Source organism: Anastrepha obliqua, chromosome 2 (genome assembly GCF_027943255.1).
Source record: "Anastrepha obliqua isolate idAnaObli1 chromosome 2, idAnaObli1_1.0, whole genome shotgun sequence".
Taxonomy (NCBI): domain Eukaryota; kingdom Metazoa; phylum Arthropoda; class Insecta; order Diptera; family Tephritidae; genus Anastrepha; species Anastrepha obliqua.
The window spans coordinates 113,776,643-113,799,278 of NC_072893.1; the positions used below are offsets into that span (position 1 = coordinate 113,776,643).

General features: G+C 30.2%; 1 protein-coding gene across 1 annotated transcript; it reads left to right on the plus strand.

Annotated features, from left to right (window-relative positions):
* The first annotated feature begins 760 nt into the window (after nt 1–760).
* LOC129239347 (sarcoplasmic calcium-binding protein) lies at nt 761–22,076 on the plus strand. Its single transcript, XM_054874795.1, has 5 exons — nt 761–1,369; nt 16,890–17,101; nt 19,261–19,333; nt 21,159–21,467; nt 21,538–22,076. Exons 1-5 carry the CDS (start codon nt 1,253–1,255, stop codon nt 21,766–21,768), a joined length of 942 nt encoding a protein of 313 aa, XP_054730770.1. The 5' UTR covers nt 761–1,252; the 3' UTR covers nt 21,769–22,076.
* Nucleotides 22,077–22,636: the final 560 nt, after the last annotated feature.

Consider the following 22,636-nt stretch of genomic DNA (forward strand, 5'->3'; position numbering starts at 1 on the left):
CATCATATACATATGTACATACATATATGTATATACCGAAGTGTGTGTGTATATATTTATATGCTTGGTTGTTGCTCCCTTGTTTGTGCGTATTTTTTCATTCCGTTCAGTCTGCAAATCCATATGTTCGTTTTAGTGTATTCTCAGTAAATGCTAGACTCATACATGTAATAGTACACATATATATACATACATAATATACATACACACATACACACGTATCAAGAACGATCATCTAGTGCTCCACACGTGCAGAAGAACACACCACTAGCACTTTTTACTCGTATACCCAATCGTGCTTACATGCATACATACATACTCACAAACGAACATTATCGTACATGTAAAAATTCATAGTCCAAGCAGGCATACATTGGTATGCCATCCGAATTGGAGTTGGTTCTGTTGTTTTTACTTCACATTTTCTTGCTATTCCAATTACACAGCTTTTTATGTACTTATGTATTTCCATATATGTATGCATACATATGTGCATACATATTTACATACATACATACGCATATGCGCATATATTCCCCTTGCTGCTGTTTGCCGCTGTTTCCCCTTCCTCCGTGACAGGCTTTCTTGTTCGACAGGCCTTTTATTGTGGCGCACAAACAACATCTCTGTTGTTGCTGCTGCTGTGGCTGTCGCTGTTGACGTTAGCAGTGACTGCGCCGGCGACTGCGCTTTGGGCTGTGTGGCAGGGGTTTATTGGTGCGCGCAACCAACGATTTTCGTTTAAATTGTATTCGAACGCTTAAGCGAACGGTTGTACATTTCCAAAACTGCGAGAGTTTCAATACTCAACAAAACCAAAATAAAAACAAACAAAGCCAACTCAAAAACAAACTATTTTCAAAAAGTGAACATTTTCAAGCAAATTTGAAAATAAAGTGAAGTGGAGAAAAATAAAAAACGGTGCAAAAAACTAAAAACCCGTGACTATTAAGAGAGAATATTTAAGACTCTTGAAAATTTTATTCTTTTTACGAAAAAAAGCTACAAACTGTGCAAAAAAACTTTCAAAGCTTAACGCTTAAAATTTTAAAACTTTCAAATCCATCACTCAAACGTTTTTTAAATTAAAAACACAACAACAAAACAGCATTTTAAATGATCACACACTTACTATCCTGATAGCGTCTGCTGTGCTCTCTTGTGTGTGTCTCCAAATACCTGCCTTTGCATTTTTCAAGCATTTGAAAAATTGGTTTGTTTTTTGTTTTAAACAAAAATCCACCATTTCAAAATGGCGTTTGCAATTATAAGTCGCGGTTTCTTGCGCACTTCCAGAGAAATACTGGATCGTAGCATCGCTGTGGGTAGTATTCCGATTTCCCATTGCCTTATGGATCTTGAGATAAATGTAAGTTTGATAAAAGTATTATATATGTATGTACATACAGTCAGCCAGTCTTTCAAGTAAGCATACGTACGCACTTTACAGTCCATGAACATATATACATATTTTAGTGGAAAAAAACACTTGGCAGTACTTCAGCTGCGTAAGCAAACCCTTATTTAAGCTGCGTATGAATACTTGTGTGTGTGAGTGTGTGTGCGTATAAATAAATATATACAAATTAATGAACATTTTTTTAAATCAACCAAAAAAGCTTTGGAATTAAAAAAACTGTGTGTGTGTGTGCACTATTTTAACGTCTTAACGAGTTTTTTTTGCGAAATTTAATTATCTGAATAGAAATAAGCAATGTTTTTTCAATAAAATATTTTTAATAGTTACAAATATTTGTATCTGGAAATTACTTCCTTAATAGTTTGCTTATGTTCAAAGTATATGTGCACCTTTACCATATGCATAACTCGTTTTTGTAATTTTTTTATTTACTTTTGTTTTGTGTTTTTATGAGGAACTACTTAACAAAGTTCTTCATAAAAAAATATATGTATATAAAAAAAAAATTTTAAAAGAGTTTTTTTTTTAACTTTTCATGAACTATTTAACAAAGTTCCTCATAAAGTAGTTCCTCATAAAAAAGTAGTTCCACAAAAAGAAAAAAGTAAGAAAAGGGATTTTTTACTTAACTAACTTAGTCATAAAAAAATAAATTAAAAAATAAATTATTTTCTTTTTTACTTTTCATCAACATTTTTTATATACATATGTACATACATACATATGCATATTGTCAGTAACGATCGTTATTGAGTAAGCTCAGGTGATCGAAAAGGAATTTGAATTAAACCCAAACGATTAAATTTGTAAACAATTTAATTTTTTTTTATTTAAATATAATAAAACAAATTGTAGTTATTCATCAGAAATACCAAAAAACTATTTTTTTTTTATTTTTCTCAAAAATTTGGATCTAAATATTAGCCGTACCGATGATTATTAATTGAGATAGAACCTTTCGAAAAGCCATCAAGTTTAGCAAAAAGTAACGTATGTTTAATTTTGGGCAAAAATTTAAAGAAGAAGTGGTTTTGTTTCACTGTATAAAGACCTTTTTGAGAAAGTAATAAAAATCCACATATTTCTGAGTACTTAGTTCTATTTTATTTTAATTAAATGCTTATAAAAATGCCTCCAAGAATTTGTACATTTTGGAAAAAAAATGTATTTTTTGGTTATTTTTTATAAAATGTTTGAGCGAGCAAAGCGAAAATAACCTTAAAATTTTGTTATTCGCCAAAAAAATCCTCATTTCTTTGTTATTAAAATTATCTCAAAGTACGCAAGAAATCTTTAGTTAAAAATGAATAATTACAATAATTTTTTTTATGGAGTATGTAATCAATAGGCATTGGAATAAGTGACTCAAAAGCGACTCAAAACGAAAACCACTATTTTTTTTTAAGAAGTGAACGTCTTTTTGGCACTTCCCTTTATCGTGAAAACCCATTTTCGTTAATCGGTCACACAAATTCGCAGCCTCCTTCATTTATAGTAAAAAATATCAAGACTCATCACTACAAAACCAGGAAGAAGTTCTGAAAATTTTTCACTTCTTTCTCAACTCTTCAAACTTCTGGATTATTTTGAGCAAAAATGCATAATAGTTGAGCTTAATTTACGAACAGTTGAATATGAACCGTTGAATACCACCAGTTCTGCAAGTGTACATATACATACATAAATACATATGCCAGGTTTAGTGGATTAAATTCCCGCATTCAGGCCTGCCAAGTTTCCTATAACTATAAAAAAATAAAGTATATATGAAGTATGTATATGTGTATGTGTGAAGTCACGCATGTTATGTGTGCAGCCATGTCTGCTTCACGGCAACTCCAAATGAGTTATTTTCAAAAATTTGTAGTAATTATTTTTCATCTACAAACTCATTAATAAAATGTGTTCTTGTTTGTTCAGGAAGTCTCAGCAACGATCTACATATCAGTGCGCATGTATGTGTGCACCATTGCTTGAAGATTTCAAAATAATATAGTAATACTCTTTCAAGCATAAATATATGTTTGTAGTTGTGCTGCCTTATCTCGTTATTTATTTTCTTGGTGTTTTCTTGTGTTCGTCCGATTTTTTTATTTTTCGTCTTTTGCTGCCTATCAGGTTCCACGATGTCTTTAACTAGCCGAACTTATCACCCCAATATACTACACAAATTCATACCTAGCTTTTGTTTCATTCTCAACACGTGTTCGCGCCCTGATATTCTAAGACAGTTATGTAACTCTAATAAGAGAGCACTAAAAAGGGTGCAAAACAAAAAAAAAAAAATTATAATAATAAATAAATATAATAAAAATTTAGCAGATTCTTTAAAGCAGCAAATACTATTGAAAATAAATGATGATTAAAATGAAAATATTATACCATATGTGGTATAATGAAGGAAACTAATTTGCATGGGACTATGCGTAGCCATGATGGCGTACAACAGGTTAGAAAACAAGCATACTGCTCTCTGCACACTCCCTATGTTAATTCACACACGTATATACATACATGCATCAGAGAACGTTAAATATAGAGAATTCTCACGAGCTACGAATAGTGTGAATTGTCAAAAATGAAGTGAAACCGCGAACACTATTTCACCTCGCTTAACTCGACAGCGGGGAAGTTCTTAACAGAGCTGATTACAGTGAATTATGTACAAGTACATTGGCTCTGCTCAGTTTTTGGTTTCTGTATGAAATCAAATTGACAAATGCCGACGGCATTTTGCAAGGCATTTGCTTGTGAATTTTTATGTTCCCTTGGTAAACGAAAATTTATTCAATTTGTATTTTCAAACAAAGGTGATGAAGGAAATGATTGAATTTATTATATGCGCCAAATCAAATCAAAGTAACTTTAATATTTTGATTTAATTTTAAAAAATACATTATAAAACGACCTCTCACATTTTGGTATGTGCGTTTTAGTAAATTTAAAACTAAACAAATTTGATGAAAATTTTTACTAATTTTTTGAGTCGAAATTAATTCATAGCATACAAGTTTTTGGTATATCGACATATGTATTTACATTTGAACATGCATTTATTTGTTCCTTTGGCAAACCAAATCTTTTTCAATTTACATTTTATTACAGGGAATAATAATATACATACATTTGTATGTATGCATTTTCTAGATAGTATAAAACTTTAAAATAAATAAAGGAAACAAAGAAACGTATTTGCATATATGGGACAACTAAATTCAATTGCATCTTTATTAAATATATATATGTTGCACGCATATGTGTGCACTGAAGCAACATGACCTACCTCACGAGCATCGCCTTATATTTCATGTAAATAACCTAATGATCAAATTCCTGCCTCACAAAAGCTAAAACAAATTTCTTTTGAATACTCATGTACATATTTGTATGTGCGTATGTACACTTGGTGCCCATATCCCTTCAAACAAATCAAAAAATTCTGTATACAAAACGCTTTATTACCAGGCACACAGAAAGATGGCATATGCAAATATAAATATTAAATTCAAGCAAAACAATGCTTATTAATATACACATATGCATGTACATACAAGCGCACACACAGGGCATTCGCTTTATTCCTCAAAATGCGTATGTCGTTCAAAGCTAAAATTCTATGCCTAGCGACTACAAGAACAAAATGCAGTCATAGACGCAGGCGTAGCGGCCATCATTCTAGTTGCCATAGCGCTGAACAGTCGCGGCGGCGCCGAACAGTTTCAACTATTGTAGTGTGCAACAAAAACTCATCTTCAAAAAATTCATTGATAAATTCGAGCTCATAGTTCTAAGAGCAAGAATTTTCATTCATAAAACGAGCCGCCCATATGCCAATTTTCTCGACAATTCGAAAATAGTCAATATTGGAATATTTCGCGTAGAATTATTTGCCAATATTTGATAAATCTTCAATTTTTGTCAAGTCGAGTGCCCGCGGCATCGTACATATGTATGCAAAAATATATGTATGTAAATATGTCGTTCTAAATGCTCGACAGCCGCAGCTGCTGTGCGTCAAGTGCGCGCATGAGCATACAGTAAGTTGCAGAAGAAAACAAGTAGCTTAAAAAAAAGGTCTGATTCGGACATTTTAATACTAAGATAAAATTTGGAAACAATTATTTTATGTTAACTGATAGTAGGCAAATAGTTAATTAGTAGATTACTTTACGTATGTAGTTTTTCAATTGATAAAAAGTGCACAAAACATATGCATATATCTGTAGTTAGAAACTTACTCTGAAATCAGAGCATTTGAAGATGCCTGTAACATTTCAAGCTTACTGTACATACAATGCTGTGCCAATGAATGTGCGCTGCGCCATGAGTGCGCGCTGGATTTCTTGCGAAGTTTTACCGTTTTATCTTGAGCTGTGGCTGGTGAGCACACATACACACAGCATATACATATGCGCAAATGTATATAAATTCACAAATGTATATAAATTCACAAATTTACATTTGCATATGCCATCTTCCTGTGCGCCTGGTAATGAAGCGTTTGCTATAGAGGATTTTGATTCAGTTGAAGGTAATTCAACAAAGTTTTACAGACACCAGACAGACAGACATAACATATGTACATAATTTGGATGATTTGGAGAAATTCAAATATATAGGTCATATTAAAAAGCTACCTAACATTCTTTGCTTCTAATCACCAAGAAATTCTTATCGACTGCTGCTAAATTTACATAATTCAGCCCCTCACTGTTAATTTTTGTTGAAAAATGTGTCAGTGGTGAATTGTCTTCGCGAGACGAGTACCCCTCGAAAATGAACACTTTCCAGTCATTAAGACTTCTCTATTCATTAATGTTCTCTGCGTTCTCTGCATGCATAAAGTTGGAAGAATAGAATAAAAAAGTGGTAAAGAAACTTCAAAATCACATCGAAAGTTAATAACATTGAAAAATCCATGATGGAGCTTAGCAAACACCAACAAGAACCTTGACAAAGAATAGCAATAGTTAAAGAACGACAACGCACAATAACAACAGTAGTGAGCGAGCAACAGGTCAATGTTATCGATGTTGTATGCAAAACGACAGTAAACGACAAGTGAACAGCACGCAGAGAACGTTAATGAATAGAGAAGTCTTAATGACTGGAAAGTGTTCATTTTCGAGGGGTACTCGTCTCGCGAAGACAATTCACCACTGACACATTTTCCAACAAAAATTAACAGTGAGGGGCTGAATTATGTAAATTTAGCAGCAGTCGATAAGAATTTCTTGGTGATTAGAAGCAAAGAATGTTAGGTAGCTTTTTAATATGACCTATATATTTGAATTTTTCCAAATCATCCAAAATTATATACATATGTTATGTCTGTCTGTCTGTCTGTCTGGTGTCTGTAAAACTTTGTTGAATTACCTTCAACTGAATCAAAATCCTCTATAGCAAACGCTTCATTACCAGGCGCACAGGAAGATGGCATATGCAAATGTAAATTTGTGAATTTATATACATTTGCGCATATGTATATGCTGTGTGTATGTGTGCTCACCAGCCACAGCTCAAGATAAAACGGTAAAACTTCGCAAGAAATCCAGCGCGCACTCATGGCGCAGCGCACATTCATTGGCACAGCATTGTGCATATACACATATTTACGTACATATATTGATGCATACATATGTACGATGCCGCGGGCACTCGACTTGACAAAAATTGAAGATTTATCAAATATTGGCAAATAATTCTACGCGAAATATTCCAATATTGACTATTTTCGAATTGTCGAGAAAATTGGCATATGGGCGGCTCGTTTTATGAATGAAAATTCTTGCTCTTAGAACTATGAGCTCGAATTTATCAATGAATTTTTTGAAGATGAGTTTTTGTTGCACACTACAATACAGTAGGTTCTGTTTTTATGCGGCTTTTTTTTATGCGGTTTTGAAATAGTGCGGTTTTTTTTTAAATTACAAAATGCATGTCGACCTATGGGGAATTGTACATATAAACAAGATTCTAAACCAGCTAAGCAAAAACTCATCACAGATTGCATCAGAAATGCTAACCCTACAAGTATGGAAGATATATAAAGATATAATTTTCAAAGATACAATATTTTGTTTATGCGATTTTATTTAATTATTTCAGATTCATGCGGTCTATGGAACGTATCTATAGTAATAATATGGGACTAGTGCCCTTTTTTATGCGATTATTTCAGATTTATGCGGTTTTAGCATTTGAAACGTATCTATAGTTTTACTATAGAACTAGTAGCTTTTTTTATGCTGTTTTTTCTTTATGCTGTTTCTTGCGGAACGTATCTACCGCATAAAAACAGAACCTACTGTAGTTGAAACTGTTCGGCGCCGCCGCGACTGTTCAGCGCTATGGCAACTAGAATGATGGCCGCTACGCCTGCGTCTATGACTGCATTTTGTTCTTGTAGTCGCTAGGCATAGAATTTTAGCTTTGAACGACATACGCATTTTGAGGAATAAAGCGAATGCCCTGTGTGTGCGCTTGTATGTACATGCATATGTGTATATTAATAAGCATTGTTTTGCTTGAATTCAATATTTATATTTGCATATGCCATCTTTCTGTGTGCCTGGTAATGAAGCGTTTTGTATACAGAATTTTTTGATTTGTTTGAAGGGATATGGGCACCAAGTGTACATACATACGCACATACAAATATGTACATGAGTATTCAAAAGAAATTTGTTTTAGCTTTTGTGAGGCAGGAATTTGATCATTAGGTTATTTACATGAAATATAAGGCGATGCTCGTGAGGTAGGTCATGTTGCTTCAGTGCACACATATGCGTGCAACATATATATATTTAATAAAGATGCAATTGAATTTAGTTGTCCCATATATGCAAATACGTTTCTTTGTTTCCTTTATTTATTTTAAAGTTTTATACTATCTAGAAAATGCATACATACAAATGTATGTATATTATTATTCCCTGTAATAAAATGTAAATTGAAAAAGATTTGGTTTGCCAAAGGAACAAAAAATGCATATTCAAATGTAAATATGTACATATGTCGATATACCAAAACACTTGTATGCTATGAATTAATTTCGACTCAAAATATTAGTAAAAATTTTCATCAAATTTGTTTAGTTTTAAATTTACTAAAACGCACATACCAAAATGTGAGAGGTAAATTAAATCAAAATATAAAGTTACTTTGATTTGATTTGGCGCATATAATAAATTCAATCATTTCCTTCATCACCTTTGTTTGAAAATACAAATTGAATAAATTTTCGTTTACCAAGGGAACATAAAAATGCACAAGCAAATGCCTTGCAAAATGCCGTCGGCATTCGTCAATTTGATTTCATACAGAAACCAAAAACTGAGCAGAGCCAATGTACTTGTACATAATTCACTGTAATCAGCCCTGTTAAGAAGTTCCCCGCTGTCGAGTTAAGCGAGGTGAAATAGTGTTCGCGGTTTCACTTCATTTTTGACAATTCACACTATTCGTAGCTCGTGAGAATTCTCTATATTTAACGTTCTCTGCAGGGCATTCGCTTTATTCCTCAAAATGCGTATGTCGTTCAAAGCTAAAATTCTATGCCTAGCGACTACAAGAACAAAATGCAGTCATAGACGCAAGCGTAGCGGCCATCATTCTAGTTGCCATAGCGCTGAACAGTCGCGGCGGCGCCGAACAGTTTCAACTATTGTACTGTGCAACAAAAACTCATCTTCAAAAAATTCATTGATAAATTCGAGCTCATAGTTCTAAGAGCAAGAACTTTCATTCATAAAACGAGCCGCCCATATGCCAATTTTCTCGACAATACGAAAATAGTCAATATTGGAATATTTCGCGTAGAATTATTTGCCAATATTTGATAAATCTTCAATTTTTGTTAAGTCGAGTGCCCGCGGCTTCGTACATATGTATGCATCAATATATGTACGTAAATATGTGTATATGCACAATGCTGTGCCAATGAATGTGCGCTGCGCCATGAGTGCGCGCTGGATTTCTTGCGAAGTTTTACCGTTTTATCTTGAGCTGTGGCTGTTGAGCACACATACACACAGCATATACATATGCGCAAATGTATATAAATTCACAAATTTACATTTGCATATGCCATCTTCCTGTGCGCCTGGTAATGCAGCGTTTGCTATAGAGGATTTTGATTCAGTTGAAGGTAATTCAACAAAGTTTTACAGACACCAGACAGACAGACATAACATATGTACATAATTTGGATGATTTGGAAAAATTCAAATATATAGGTCATATTAAAAAGCTACCTAACATTCTTTGCTTCTAATCACCAACAAATTCTTATCGACTGCTGCTAAATTTACATAATTCAGCCCCTCACTGTTAATTTTTGTTGAAAAATCTGTCTATGGTGAATTGTCTTCGCGAGACGAGTACCCCTCGAAAATGAACACTTTCCAATCATTAAGACTTCTCTATTCATTAACGTTCTCTGTGCCCTGTGTGTGCGGTTGTATATTAATAAGCATATGTGCATATGTGTATATTAATAAGCATTGTTTTGCTTGAATTCAATATTTATATTTGCATATGCCATCTTCCTGTGTGCCTGGTAATGAAGCGTTTTGTATACAGAATTTTTTGATTTGTTTGAAGGGATATGGGCACCAAGTGTACATACGCACATACAAATATGTACATGAGTATTCAAAAGAAATTTGTTTTAGCATTTGTGAGGCAGGAATTTGATCATTAGGTTATTTACATGAAATATAAGGCGATGCTCGTGAGGTAGGTCATGTTGCTTCAGTGCACACATATGCGTGCAACATATATGTACATATTTAATAAAGATGCAATTGAACTTAGTTGTCCCATATATGCAAATACGTTTCTTTGTTTCCTTTATTTATTTTAAAGTTTTATACTATCTAGAAAATGCATACATACAAATGTATGTATATTATTATTCCCTGTAATAAAATGTAAATTGAAAAAGATTTGGTTTGCCAAAGGAACAAAAAATGCATATTCAAATGTAAATATGTACATATGTCGATATACGAAAACACTTGTATGCTATGAATTAATTTCGACTCAAAATATTAGTAAAAATTTTCATCAAATTTGTTTAGTTTTAAATTTACTAAAACGCACATACCAAAATGTGAGAGGTAAATTAAATCAAAATATAAAGTTACTTTGATTTGAAATGTTGGCGCATATAATAATTTCAATCATTTTTCTTCATCACCTTTGTTTGAAAATACAAATTGAATAAATTTTCGTTTACCAAGGGAACATAAAAATGCACAAGCAAATGCCTTGCAAAATGCCGTCGGCATTCGTCAATTTGATTTCATACAGAAACCAAAAACTGAGCAGAGCCAATGTACTTGTACATAATTCACTGTAATCAGCCCTGTTAAGAAGTTCCCCGCTGTCGAGTTAAGCGAGGTGAAATAGTGTTCGCGGTTTCACTTCATTTTTGACAATTCACACTATTCGTAGCTCGTGAGAATTCTCTATATTTAACGTTCTCTGATATGCGTGTTTGCGTAGTTGAGGGTATGCGCAAAGGTGAAAGATGAGAAAAATAAAAAATAACAAAATATTTCGGAATAAAATTAAAATAAATTGTAGTTTTTTGTATATATATGTATGAGATTGCAAGAAATATAGAAATAGAAAGAGAAAACATGGGAAAAATATAAAAATAAAAACTAATAATAAAAATATTATGCCACATGAAACGTATTGAATTGGCGATTAAATAAGTTAAATTGAGCTTTTAAATCTTATTTGTTTGTAAATATTTAATTCGAGTGAAATAGAGTTCCTTTAATTCATTATTTTAAAAATTCAATTATTATATAATTCATTATTATAAAATAAATTCAAATCCCACAATTTGAAAAAATTGAAAGCATTGAAAAAAATAAATTAATGGCACTAAAATTAAATATAAAAAAATTGTTAAGGTTTAAAATTAATTGTATTTTATAATTTTTTATTTCACTTTATTTAATAAATAAATAGAGAATTTTAAAAAAATAGTTGCATTTCTGAACTCAGAAATATGTCGACTGTTTCTTTAAAAATATTAAATTCCTCTATTTTAGTTGTAACTTAAAACGCACATTTTTAGTCTTTAACATTTTTTATTTATAAATTTGTTTTTTAGTAATTAGAGATAATTAAAAAATATGTGCATTGCAGAAAAAAAAAATATGTTAGTTCATTCTTCAAAATATCAAATTTTTTTGTTTTAAAATTAAAGTATTAAATTAAATTTGTTTTCAAATTAAACCACAAGTTTTTAATATTTAAATTTTTTTTATTTTATATTATATTTTTTTTAAATAATTAGAGAAAATTAAGAAATATTTGTATATCTGAATTCAAACGTATGTAAATTTTTTTTTTTAAATATTAAGTTCTGTTTCTATAATTCTATAATTTTCTATTTTAGTTGTAAAACAAACCACAAAGTTTTAACCCTTTTAACCCTTTACCCCCACGTTTCCACGACAGTCGGTTCTACGTTACCGAAACGACCCGGATTTATATCCGGCCGAGGACTGTCACTCCAGCAGCATTCCGCGTATGTAAGTATGGGGAATGTTTATGCCGCTACAACAACAACCCTTTACCCCCCAAAACGAAGCTAAATTCATGTGATAATTTATTTCTTATTTATATTTTTATTTACTGCATCATAATGAGGGAAAATTGGTGTTATTAAAAACAAAATACAAAAAAAATAAAAATAAAAAAAATGTTTAACATAAAAAGTATATAAAAAAATTAAAAAAATATTATTTAAAAAATATAAAAAAATTAAAATAAAAAATTTAAAAAAATATAATATATACAAAATTTGTAAAAAAATTAAAAAAAGTGCATAATTGTAAAAACTTTCTAAAATTAATAATAATAATTGGCACTTATGAAGAGCTCTCTTAAAAGTGCTATAGATAATAAACAATAACAACGAAAATAAAAGAAAAAACACACAATCAAAATCGACAACAGTGGGCGGTGATGGGTGAATTAAATAATAGAAAATAAATAAAAACAAAAAAATCTTAAAAAAATACCATAATTATAAGCAATTATTAAAACAAAATTAAAAATCATACTTAAAATCTAAATTAAGCTCCCCTTTGTAAAAATAATAATACAAGCAATGCACAAATCACTGCGTACAAATAAACTATTTCAGAATAAACAAAAAATTTATAATAACGGGAGTAAAAAAGTAGTCTAACGAAAGAGCAGCATTTCTTTATGGTATCTTAGCAGATTTTTCACTAAAAAAATTATAATGGAAGCAATTCCTTATTCACAGCGTAAAAATAATAAATATTTCATTGCGAGTATAAAAAAAAATAATTAACTCACTTAAAACCAAAAAATTATTTAAAGAACGAAGTATTTTTAAAATATTTGCCAGCTTAGCATATTTTTATTCATAAATTGAAAAAAAAAATATTTATACGAAATCTGATTAATCTTTGAATTTGTGACTTGCTACATCAAATGATTATTTATTGAAATTTTTCACAAATCTGAACTTTTTCAACAGCCGCTATTGCATATTCGTTTTATTGCAAATTTCTTTGATAAAAGAAAATTTGTTTAAATAAATAATTTAAGGTCTACCATAAACCAAATTCCCCAAAAAAAAAAAGAAAGTGTATGCTAAATAAATAACAATTCAAAATGAAGCATTATTTATTTGTGGTCATTTGCATGGCAAATTTGCAGACCCATTATGGAGGAAATAAAAAAAAAGAGCAACCAAGCTTATCCATTCACTTTTTTAGTAAACAAATAATGAAGTAAAGGAAATCAAAAATACAAAAAAAAAATTTAAAAAAAAATACAATTATAAACGCAAACCTTGCGCATGTTGGTCTTTTCAAGTTTTTTTACAATTATTTACTTACGCAAGCATCTGCTTCACTCATACTTATTGACTGCTCAAGTTTGTAAGTTTGTAGTTGTAAATAACAATTGTTTTTAAGAGTACGTAGTGCTCGCTGTTTATCGTTTTTTTTCTCACAATGGATTTACAATAAACATTTGCTCGCCATATGTGCCACAATTGTTTACAAAGATGAGCATGCCGAGATGTCACTTTGAATGTGAAGTGATCTGGTCAAAAGTTATTTGCAGAGGCTGTGATTGTGGTTTCTCAAATCTACTATAGACCCTGTAGGAATGCACTCAATGAGTGTATGAAATTTTGGGTTCACCAATTGCCAAATGCGAACTAATACTTTAGAGGCTAGACACCGACTAGTTTGAAAGTAGTTGCAAAATGACACCTTTGTACTAAAATATATAACTTTTTTATTTCTTTATTGCACTTTTAGTCAAATGTAAACTAGTACTTCAGTGACTAGATCTCGACTAGTTTGAAAGTAGTTGCAAAGTGATATTATTGAACTAAAATACGTAAATATTCTGTTAGTTTTTCCAGATTTTTAATTCACTTTTGGTCAAATTTTAAATAGCATTTCGGAAACGAGATGCCGACTAATTAAAAAGTAGTATCAAAATGACATCATTGCAATATAAACATATATTTTTTTTGATACTTTTTAATTCACTTTTAAGTCAAATGTTAACTAGTACTTCAATGAATAGATCTCGACTAGTTTGAAAGTAGTTGCGAAGTGACATAATTACACTAAAAGTAATTTTTTTTTTTGATATTTTTAATACATTTTCATTCAAATGTTAACTAGTATTTCAGTGACTACATCTCCAGTAGTTTGAAAGTAGTTTAGAAATGACACATTCGTACTAAAATACATAACTTTTTTATACTTTAAACACTGTTTTAGTCAAGTAGTGCTTTAGTGGCTAGATCCTGACTAGTTTTAAGTATTTGCAAAGTCAGAGTCACATAAATGCACTAAAATTTATAAATTTGTTTTTTGGGTATTGTTAATTTATTTTCAGTCAAATGTTAACTAGGACTTAAGTGTCTAGATCCGGCCTCGTTTGAAAGTAGTTGCAAAGTGACATCATTGTACTAAAACGAAAATACATAAATATACTGCTAGTTTTTTCAGATTTTTAAATCACTTTTAGTCAAATTTTAACACGTACTTTGGAGACTAGATGCCGACTAGTTAGAATGTATATTAGTATCAAAGTAACATCATTTTAATATAAACATAGATATTTTTTAAATTCAGTTTTAGACATATGTTAACTAGTATTTAAGCGACTAGATGCTGACTAGTTTGGAAGTTGTTTCAAAGTAACATCACTGTACTAATAGACACATCTTTCTATGCAGTTTTATATATATGGTACATATATATTTTTTAAATTTTTTTTTATTTGAACTGTCTTAAAGAATTATTCAGAAGATTGTGAGTGTAGTTGTGTAATTTTTACCATCTGTGAATACAACAAGGTATCACATGTTTTTGCTAATAAGGTATGCAATTTAATTATTTAAAAAAATATCCAAGGAAAATGCGGCTATATTGTAAATACCTCCATTGCTTACTCACATACAGTTTATTTTGTTAAATATTTTTTTGGGTAGATCTAACAAATGCGATCCTAAAGTAAGTCACTTTATAACGCTCAGCTACGTCCGTACTTCAATTAGTAAGCAACATGCGCTAAGCACATATGGTGACACTGTACCCCCTTTCGCTTATATAAGAGTATACTTACAATCATTTGTTATTGCTAACCTTTTCACAGTTGTGATACTAAAATTACTCATTTACCCGATTTACTTCCGCTCTTCAATTAGTTAGGAAAAATCAATCAGATGTGGTGGCTGTTGTGAATACCTACACTACACTACTTAACGCACACACTCAGGCTTATTTGCTTATCAATTTTCCTAGAAATTTAATCGGCTTCTGAGCTTAACAAACAACAAAAAAAGTGATAAAGCTTTTGCATGTATATACAAAAATTTTCCACAAATTTAATACTTCGTGTCAAAGCGAAATGTTTATATAATACATTAATATTAAGCCCTTCTAAACCAATTTCTTATCAAAGAAGTAAAGCCAAATAGTCCGAATGAGATTAAAAAAGCTTATCGCGTCCAAATTTAGGCCTAGTCAAGGAAACTTTTCAAAGATAAAATATTCAAAATGGAAAAAGTAAATAAGTACACATAAGAAAACCGAAATGAGCAACAAAAAATTAACAAAAACACAGAAAACTAAAAAATGGAACAAACGAGAAAAAAAATTATAAAATAAAGGCGATAATAATGCAATTAAATTCAATAAACATCACACGCGCCACCAATTAATCCATTAACCGCCTTCAAATTTAGTAAATAACTTGTCAATATTTCACAAACAGTTAAAGATAGCAACAACTAACTTGCGGGTAGTCAATGAACTTTGTTGTAAACAACATTAACTGTTATTTTTTTTTAGGTTGAAAGTTTGTATATGAAATTTCCGAACGGTACAATTATACACCTGCATGCATGGAATTCTGATAAGCAGCAGTGGCTTTGCAGCTAAGGCAATACATTCAAGTGTTTACGAATCTATTTACAGAGACAGTAACCATGCACAGGTGTGTGTGTGCAGTGCTCTCATTTTCAGTCAAGTTCGCTGTTTGTTGAGCTCTTTCGTTTTTATAACCAACAAAAACCTTCATGTACATAATTACACAAATAAAAATTTCGTCAACAAAACACACGCAGCCGAAATGTATTTGTAAATGGTGAGTCTTATGTGTATAAGTGTGTGTGTTCTGCTCGAAAAGTGTGCAAACAAAAACTTTCGACTTCGGCAGATTTTTCCATAGTAAACAAGGTAATTTATTGCCGACCAACAAAAGGAGTTGAAAAATAAATAAAAGCAAATATGCAAATGCAAAGAAGTGAAGGGAAATATATTCGCATGTACATAAAAGTGTGTATATATATGTATATATAAAATTAAAATATATAAAAAAATAAATAAATTCTGTGAAGAAAGGGATAGCAAGAAAAATACGTCGTTTGGGGTGTAAAAAAATGAGCTAAATAACTAAAATAAACTTAATTTAAGTTTTATTGAATTAAGTAAAAATAAATAATATGAAGTAAATGGAAGAAAGAAATGAAAGCATTTTTTTTTTTTTGAGAATATGGTAAATATGTAGTCTTTAACCTTTAAAACCCTTTTACATTTTTTTCAAGTTTCTCGCTTCGAGGCATAGATTCATAAAATAATTTCTAGTATTGAATTTCTAGAATTGATTTTTATCCCAAATTTCTTTCAATATTAAGTCTCATATGATGAACATGCAGCCCATAAATGATTCAGTCATACAATTTTGTGCATCACCACCTCACTCTATTTTCTTTGTTTACTCATTACCCATCTGTGCACTCAAGCATTGTCTTATTGTCTTCCATATACACTTAATAATTATATGAAAAAATATGTTCTTTCCTTAATACGATTCTTTGTATTAATTAATCTCATTTCCCCCATTAATCAATGTTCATTATTTTCTTTGTTCATTTCAGCATTCCTCTGGTACTTTTGTTCCACATCGTTCGGCTTGCACCGCTCCCACCATTGCACCGATTTCCTCTCACGGTAGCAATATGGTACTAGTTTGCAATGAACGCTTTTGTCTGCTGAAACCCAGACAAGCCAATTCATACTTGACTAAGCGTCAGAGCAGCACGAAGAAGCGGGTGTCCACTGTAGCATCATCAAAGCGTGAAGAAGAAAGGTGAGTGAACTCAACGAAAGTTTGTAATTGTAGAAAGTAGAGAGGCTTATTTATTTATTAAACAGAAAATAAAGAAATTAAAAACAAAAACATTAAAACATAAAAATCAATAGTTAAAAATTAAAGAAATAAGAAGAAAAATAGAAAATCCAAAAAAAGTTAAGACATAAAAAACAATAGTGAAAAATTAAGAAGAAAATATATGGTAAAGACAAAGATGCAAAAAAAAACATTCCAAATCAAAATTTAATAAATTAAAATCAAAAAGTCGATTTTAACCATGACATTTTTTAAATACATTTCCCATTGCGTGGAAACTTTTTTAAAGGTTTTTCTTAATAATCTGCGATATATTTCCGAATCGTTTTTACAGGATTGTATTTACAGTGCAAAATAAAATTCACTTATAAAACAAAAATGGAAAACAGTTTGAAGAACTGGAAATAAAATTTAAATAAAATTGTATTGAAAAAATTAACCAAAAAAATTAAGAATTACATAAAAAAATATCACAAAAAAATTACATAAAAAAATGTATAACAAAAAAATTTTACACAGACACAAAAATTGTAAAACTAAAATTTTAAATTATAAATATTTTTCGTTGAATACATTTTTTTTTAGTTGAAACAAGAGATTTCCTTATAAAACAAAAAAGAAAAACAGTCTAAAAAATAGGAAATAGAAAATTTATAGTTGAAAAAAAGTAATATAAAAAATTTAAAACTAAAATTTTAAGAGTAGAAAAAATAAAATAAAAAATTGCATGTCAATTTAAAATTAAAAAAGACTATATTAAAAAAATCAGAACAAAAAGACACAACAAAAAAAGTCTAAAAAGTTTAAAACTACAATTTAAATTAAAAATATTAAAAAATGTGTTTGTTTAGTGAAAAAAGTAGAAATTTCAAGACTAATATTAAAAAAAACATAAAAAAGAGTTAATTTCTATTTAAAATTAAAAACAAATTTCAACCAAAAACAAAAAGTTATATAAAAGAATTAAACAAAAATTACAAACAACCCAAAAATTTTTAAATTAAAATTTTAGGTTAAAAAAATGTTTTCGTTAGTTTCAAAAATCTAAAAATTATAAAAATAAAATTTTTAATTTAAATAAAAAAAAGTTGATTCTAATTTAAAGATAAAAAAATTATATTAAAAAATATATACATACATGTATATGAAAAAAAAAACAAAAATTGTTAAGAAAAAAATAATAAAAATATTAAAAAAAACCCCCAAAAACTTTGAAATTAAAATTTTAAGTTAAAAAAATGATTTTTGTTAGTTTCAAAAAACTAAAAATTGTAAAGATAAAATTTTAAATTAAAAAAAAGTTCATTCCAATTTAAAAATTAAAAATTTTTTATTAAATTTATATAATATATGTATATGAAAAAAAAAATAATAACTGTTAAGAAAAAAGAAATAAAATTGGAAAAAGCTGTAAATGGGGCTCATGAAATTTTGCTGAAATAAGTGCAAGTCTTAAGCAGCTAATTTCATTGATTTTTAACACGTTGAGTGGCACCATACAACAAAAAAAATGGGGTTCGTCCGGCCACGAGTTTTTTTTTTACATAATAGGTATATTAAAAAAAAAAAAAGTAATTACGAAACACCCAAAAATTTTTGATTACAAATATTAAAAAAGAGTTTTGGTTAAAAAAAAAACAAGAAATTTTAAAACCAATATTTAAAATATTAAAAAAAGTTGATTTCATTTTTTATTTGTATTTAATTTATTTTAATATTTTTTCGATAAGCAAATTTGATTTTAATTTTTTTTTTTAATATTTTTTCGATAAGCGATTTGTTTTTAATTTTTTTTAATATTTTTTCGATAAGACAATTTAAATTTGTTTTTAATTTTTTTACTCGTAATATCTTTTCGACAAGCAAATTCGTTTTTAATTTTTTTTTAATATTTTTGCGATAAGCAAATTTGTTTTTATTTTTTTTTTAATATTTTTTCTATAAGACAATTTAAATTCGTTTTTAATTTTTTTTAATATCTTTTCGACAAGCAAATTTGCTTTTAATTTTTTTCTGAATAAGCCTCCTACGTGAAATGTAAAAATGATTGTTTCTTATCCTTAATTTAACGCAAATTTTATTATTTCTAATAAATTGCAATTTTATATCCCTTTTTGCAGTGATAGCGATTCGGATTCGGACGATGAATTTGAAAGCAAACGTGTAACAAAGCACTCCAAGAATAGTGAAAGGGTAAGCATTAGAAGTTTGATACCTACATTCATACATATTTACAAGTATATATGCATACATACATACACATACATACATACATGCATGGATACATATGGTATATAATTAACTGCTAATATAAATACACATCAATTAACTGAAAGCCTTCCTAATTGTCGAAGGATATAAATAACTTCCTGTTAAATACTTTCCAAAAAATATCTATTTATATAGGGCGACCAGATCAGATGATAGGAAAAAAAGTTGAAATAAAACAATAACGATATGAGATGTTAACTTTATTTAGGCTACATTCCTTCGCGTTCATTATTTCAAATTCATATTCCACTGAAGGCATTTAATGCGCGTGAAATAAAATTATAAACGATTATTTCACACAATTAAGCCAACTTGCAGCAGAGGCTACACAATTTTAAATACAAATCAGCGATACATTTTCTAGAAATTTCCATTTAATTTTTTTTTCTATTATTTTCTATGAATTTTTCACCCATAAAATCTCTTAAGGCACTCAACACTTCAAACGAAATTTTTTTATTCTTAACTGAAAAATAGTTAATAGTAACTCAAATGGAGCTGCAATATACTCTATTAAGAAATAACAGGTTATTTCCTTCGATTAATAAACATTTGCCCACGAATTTTGTTTCTTTCTTCCAATTCTTTCTCCTTCCTCTTCCTCCCTTGCTCGCACCTACAGAGAGTAAGCGTATGGTGTCTTTTGGAAGTCTTTGCATAAATAAAACAAAAAACAAAAAAAAAACAAAAATTATGAAAACATGCCGGCACTTTTAATGAAGTGCTGAGTCCCGAAAAATGGAAACAAAAAAAAATGTTTTTTTTTCATGACCGCAGACGTGTCGGAGGTATGAAAACAATTAATTTACATATCAATGTAGGCAAGTTTTCTGAATTAATTATTTGAATACATAACACGATTTTAGTTTCTCCACAGCACAATTTTTTTTGGATTTTTTTAATAAATAGCAACAAAAGAGCAAAAGGCAAGTAAAGTGGCTTTCTTCAGTAAATTTAAGAAATATTTAAATCGCATATAGAAATCGCTGGTCGTACCTAAGCCCCAACTTGGAACTCTATGAATTGATGATGATGAGATTCGCTTTAGGCTTAAGCTCCGTTTCTGGTCGAAATACACAATGAAGTTTAATTTTTTATCAATAAAAAATCGATCAGAAATCGAGTCAAGCTTAGCTTAGCTCCTTTTCACAAAAAAATTGAGTTTAATTCTTTATAAGAAAAAAATCATTAAAACTCGAGCCAAGCTTAGCTCCTTCTCACAAAAAAAATTATCAGAAACCGAGTCAAGTTTTGGCTCCTTCCTCCACAAAATTGAGTTCAACTTTTTAGAAAAAAAAATTAATTAAAAATCGGCTCATGTTTTAGCTGCTTCTCACACAAAATTGAGTTTAATTTTTCATTAAAAAAAAAAATATTACAAATTTAGTCAAGCTTAGCTTAACTCATTTTCACACAAAATTGAGTTTAATTTTTTATAAAAAAAATTCATTAGAAATCGAGTCATGCTTTAGCTCCTTTCCACACAAAATTGAGTTTAATTTTTATACAAAAAATTTCATTTTATACAAAAATTCATTAGAAATCGAGTCAAGCTTTAGTTCCTTCTCTCAATAGTGATTTAATTTTTTTTTTAATTCAAGCGCATTTTTTATAGTACTAACCTTTATATAGTACCTGCTAACTCTTTTTATATAAACCAAAAAAGTAACTTTCATTCAAAAAAGAAAAAGTTCATTGCACTCTGTACAAAGTTTTAACCCCTCTTCTCTGCTTCTTCTCTTTGCAGGGCGATTCGGAGTTCTGGCGTCGCAAAATGCGTACGCTTCATCGCATACTCGACGTTAATCGCGATGGCGTCATCTCGTTTGACGATTTCAAATTGATTGCCAAACGCTTCACTGACTTGGGTCATCTCACGCCCGAGGTGTCGGCTGAATTTGAGCAAGTGATGCGCCAAACTTGGGAGGAGCAATTCGGTGAAATAACGCCGTATAATTTAATAACTGCCGAGCAGTTTCTTGTTGAAGTGCATCATCGTCTCAACGACGAGCAGATGGTAAAGCGCATTGGTCGCTTTCTGCCGTATTTATTTAAGGTAACTAATTGCAAACTATCCACCAGAGTTAGCAAATATTGAATATGTTTTTTTCAAATTTTTCTTGCAGGCCGTTGATTACGATCACACCGGCCACTTGGATCTCGACCAGTATAAGTTGTTCTTCCATTGCTTGGGTCTTACGGATGACGATGCTGCAATTTCTTTTGCTGTGATAGACAAGAATGGCGATGGCCAAGTGTCGTTAAAGGAGTTTCTACATTTGGGACGTCAATTCTTCATTACCGAAGATGATACGAAAATTTCGAAAATGTTCTGGGGCCCGCTCATCGATCATTGACTTGTTGAACATGCATACACGGCTGTGCAGGAATTGTTGGAGCGCGGACGAACGCAAGACTTCCAACGTGCCCAATTTATTCTCTTCACACTCTGCATGCACCTTGCCTCGGAGAACTTGGGCCTACTCATCATTGACGATACACCAATCGAGGGAAATCTTTTGCTAAGACTATTTTTTTATGTTAATACATTAATTTTTTTAACAATCACATTGCGCTCGTATGATCGTGGCGCTTTTAAACATTTTATTATATATAATTTAAGAAAATTGAAAGAATCACAAAGCAAGGCGAAAAAAATAAAGAAAAAACGAACAAAAACCAATTCAAAATAAAATCAAATGCAATATTTCATTTTACGGATTCACACAGTACTCGTCGTACACACGTACACATATGTATGTATGCGCATGGATATTGTGCTTTGGCGCAACATTGTTGCTAGCAACATGTTTTCAGCAACATTGACATGCGAACCGTGCGTGTGGGCATTTGTGATGGATTTATGTGCGTCTGGTGTGCCTGGTGTGCGATTTCCTTAAATATTTTTATACTCGCATAATTGTGTCCGAGGATTAGTGTAATAGCACTATTTTTTTCACAAATTGAACAAATTTGCATCAATATATTAAAATATTTAATAAAAATTAAAAAATATATATATAGAACGTAGTTTTGTGGCTCATTAAATTAGAGTATAAAATTGTGCCAGTTTAAAGTGGTTCAAAATTTTCATTGGTTTCAGATACTTTTTTCCGCAAACGATGTTGCGCATTTTCGCCATATAAAAAAATGCATGACATTCAGGGGGATAAATTAACGGGCTTTTCTAGCAACTTAGCACTTGCACTTTGTTGTATGATACTA

Bases quoted from the DNA above. Each gene is read 5' to 3' on its own strand.
- LOC129239347 (XM_054874795.1), top strand. From the start codon at position 1,253: ATGGCGTTTGCAATTATAAGTCGCGGTTTCTTGCGCACTTCCAGAGAA. The intron at 17,102-19,260 runs GTGAGTGAACTC...CCCTTTTTGCAG, and splicing joins TCAAAGCGTGAAGAAGAAAG to TGATAGCGATTCGGATTCGG. The intron at 21,468-21,537 runs GTAACTAATTGC...TTTTTCTTGCAG, and splicing joins TTCTGCCGTATTTATTTAAG to GCCGTTGATTACGATCACAC.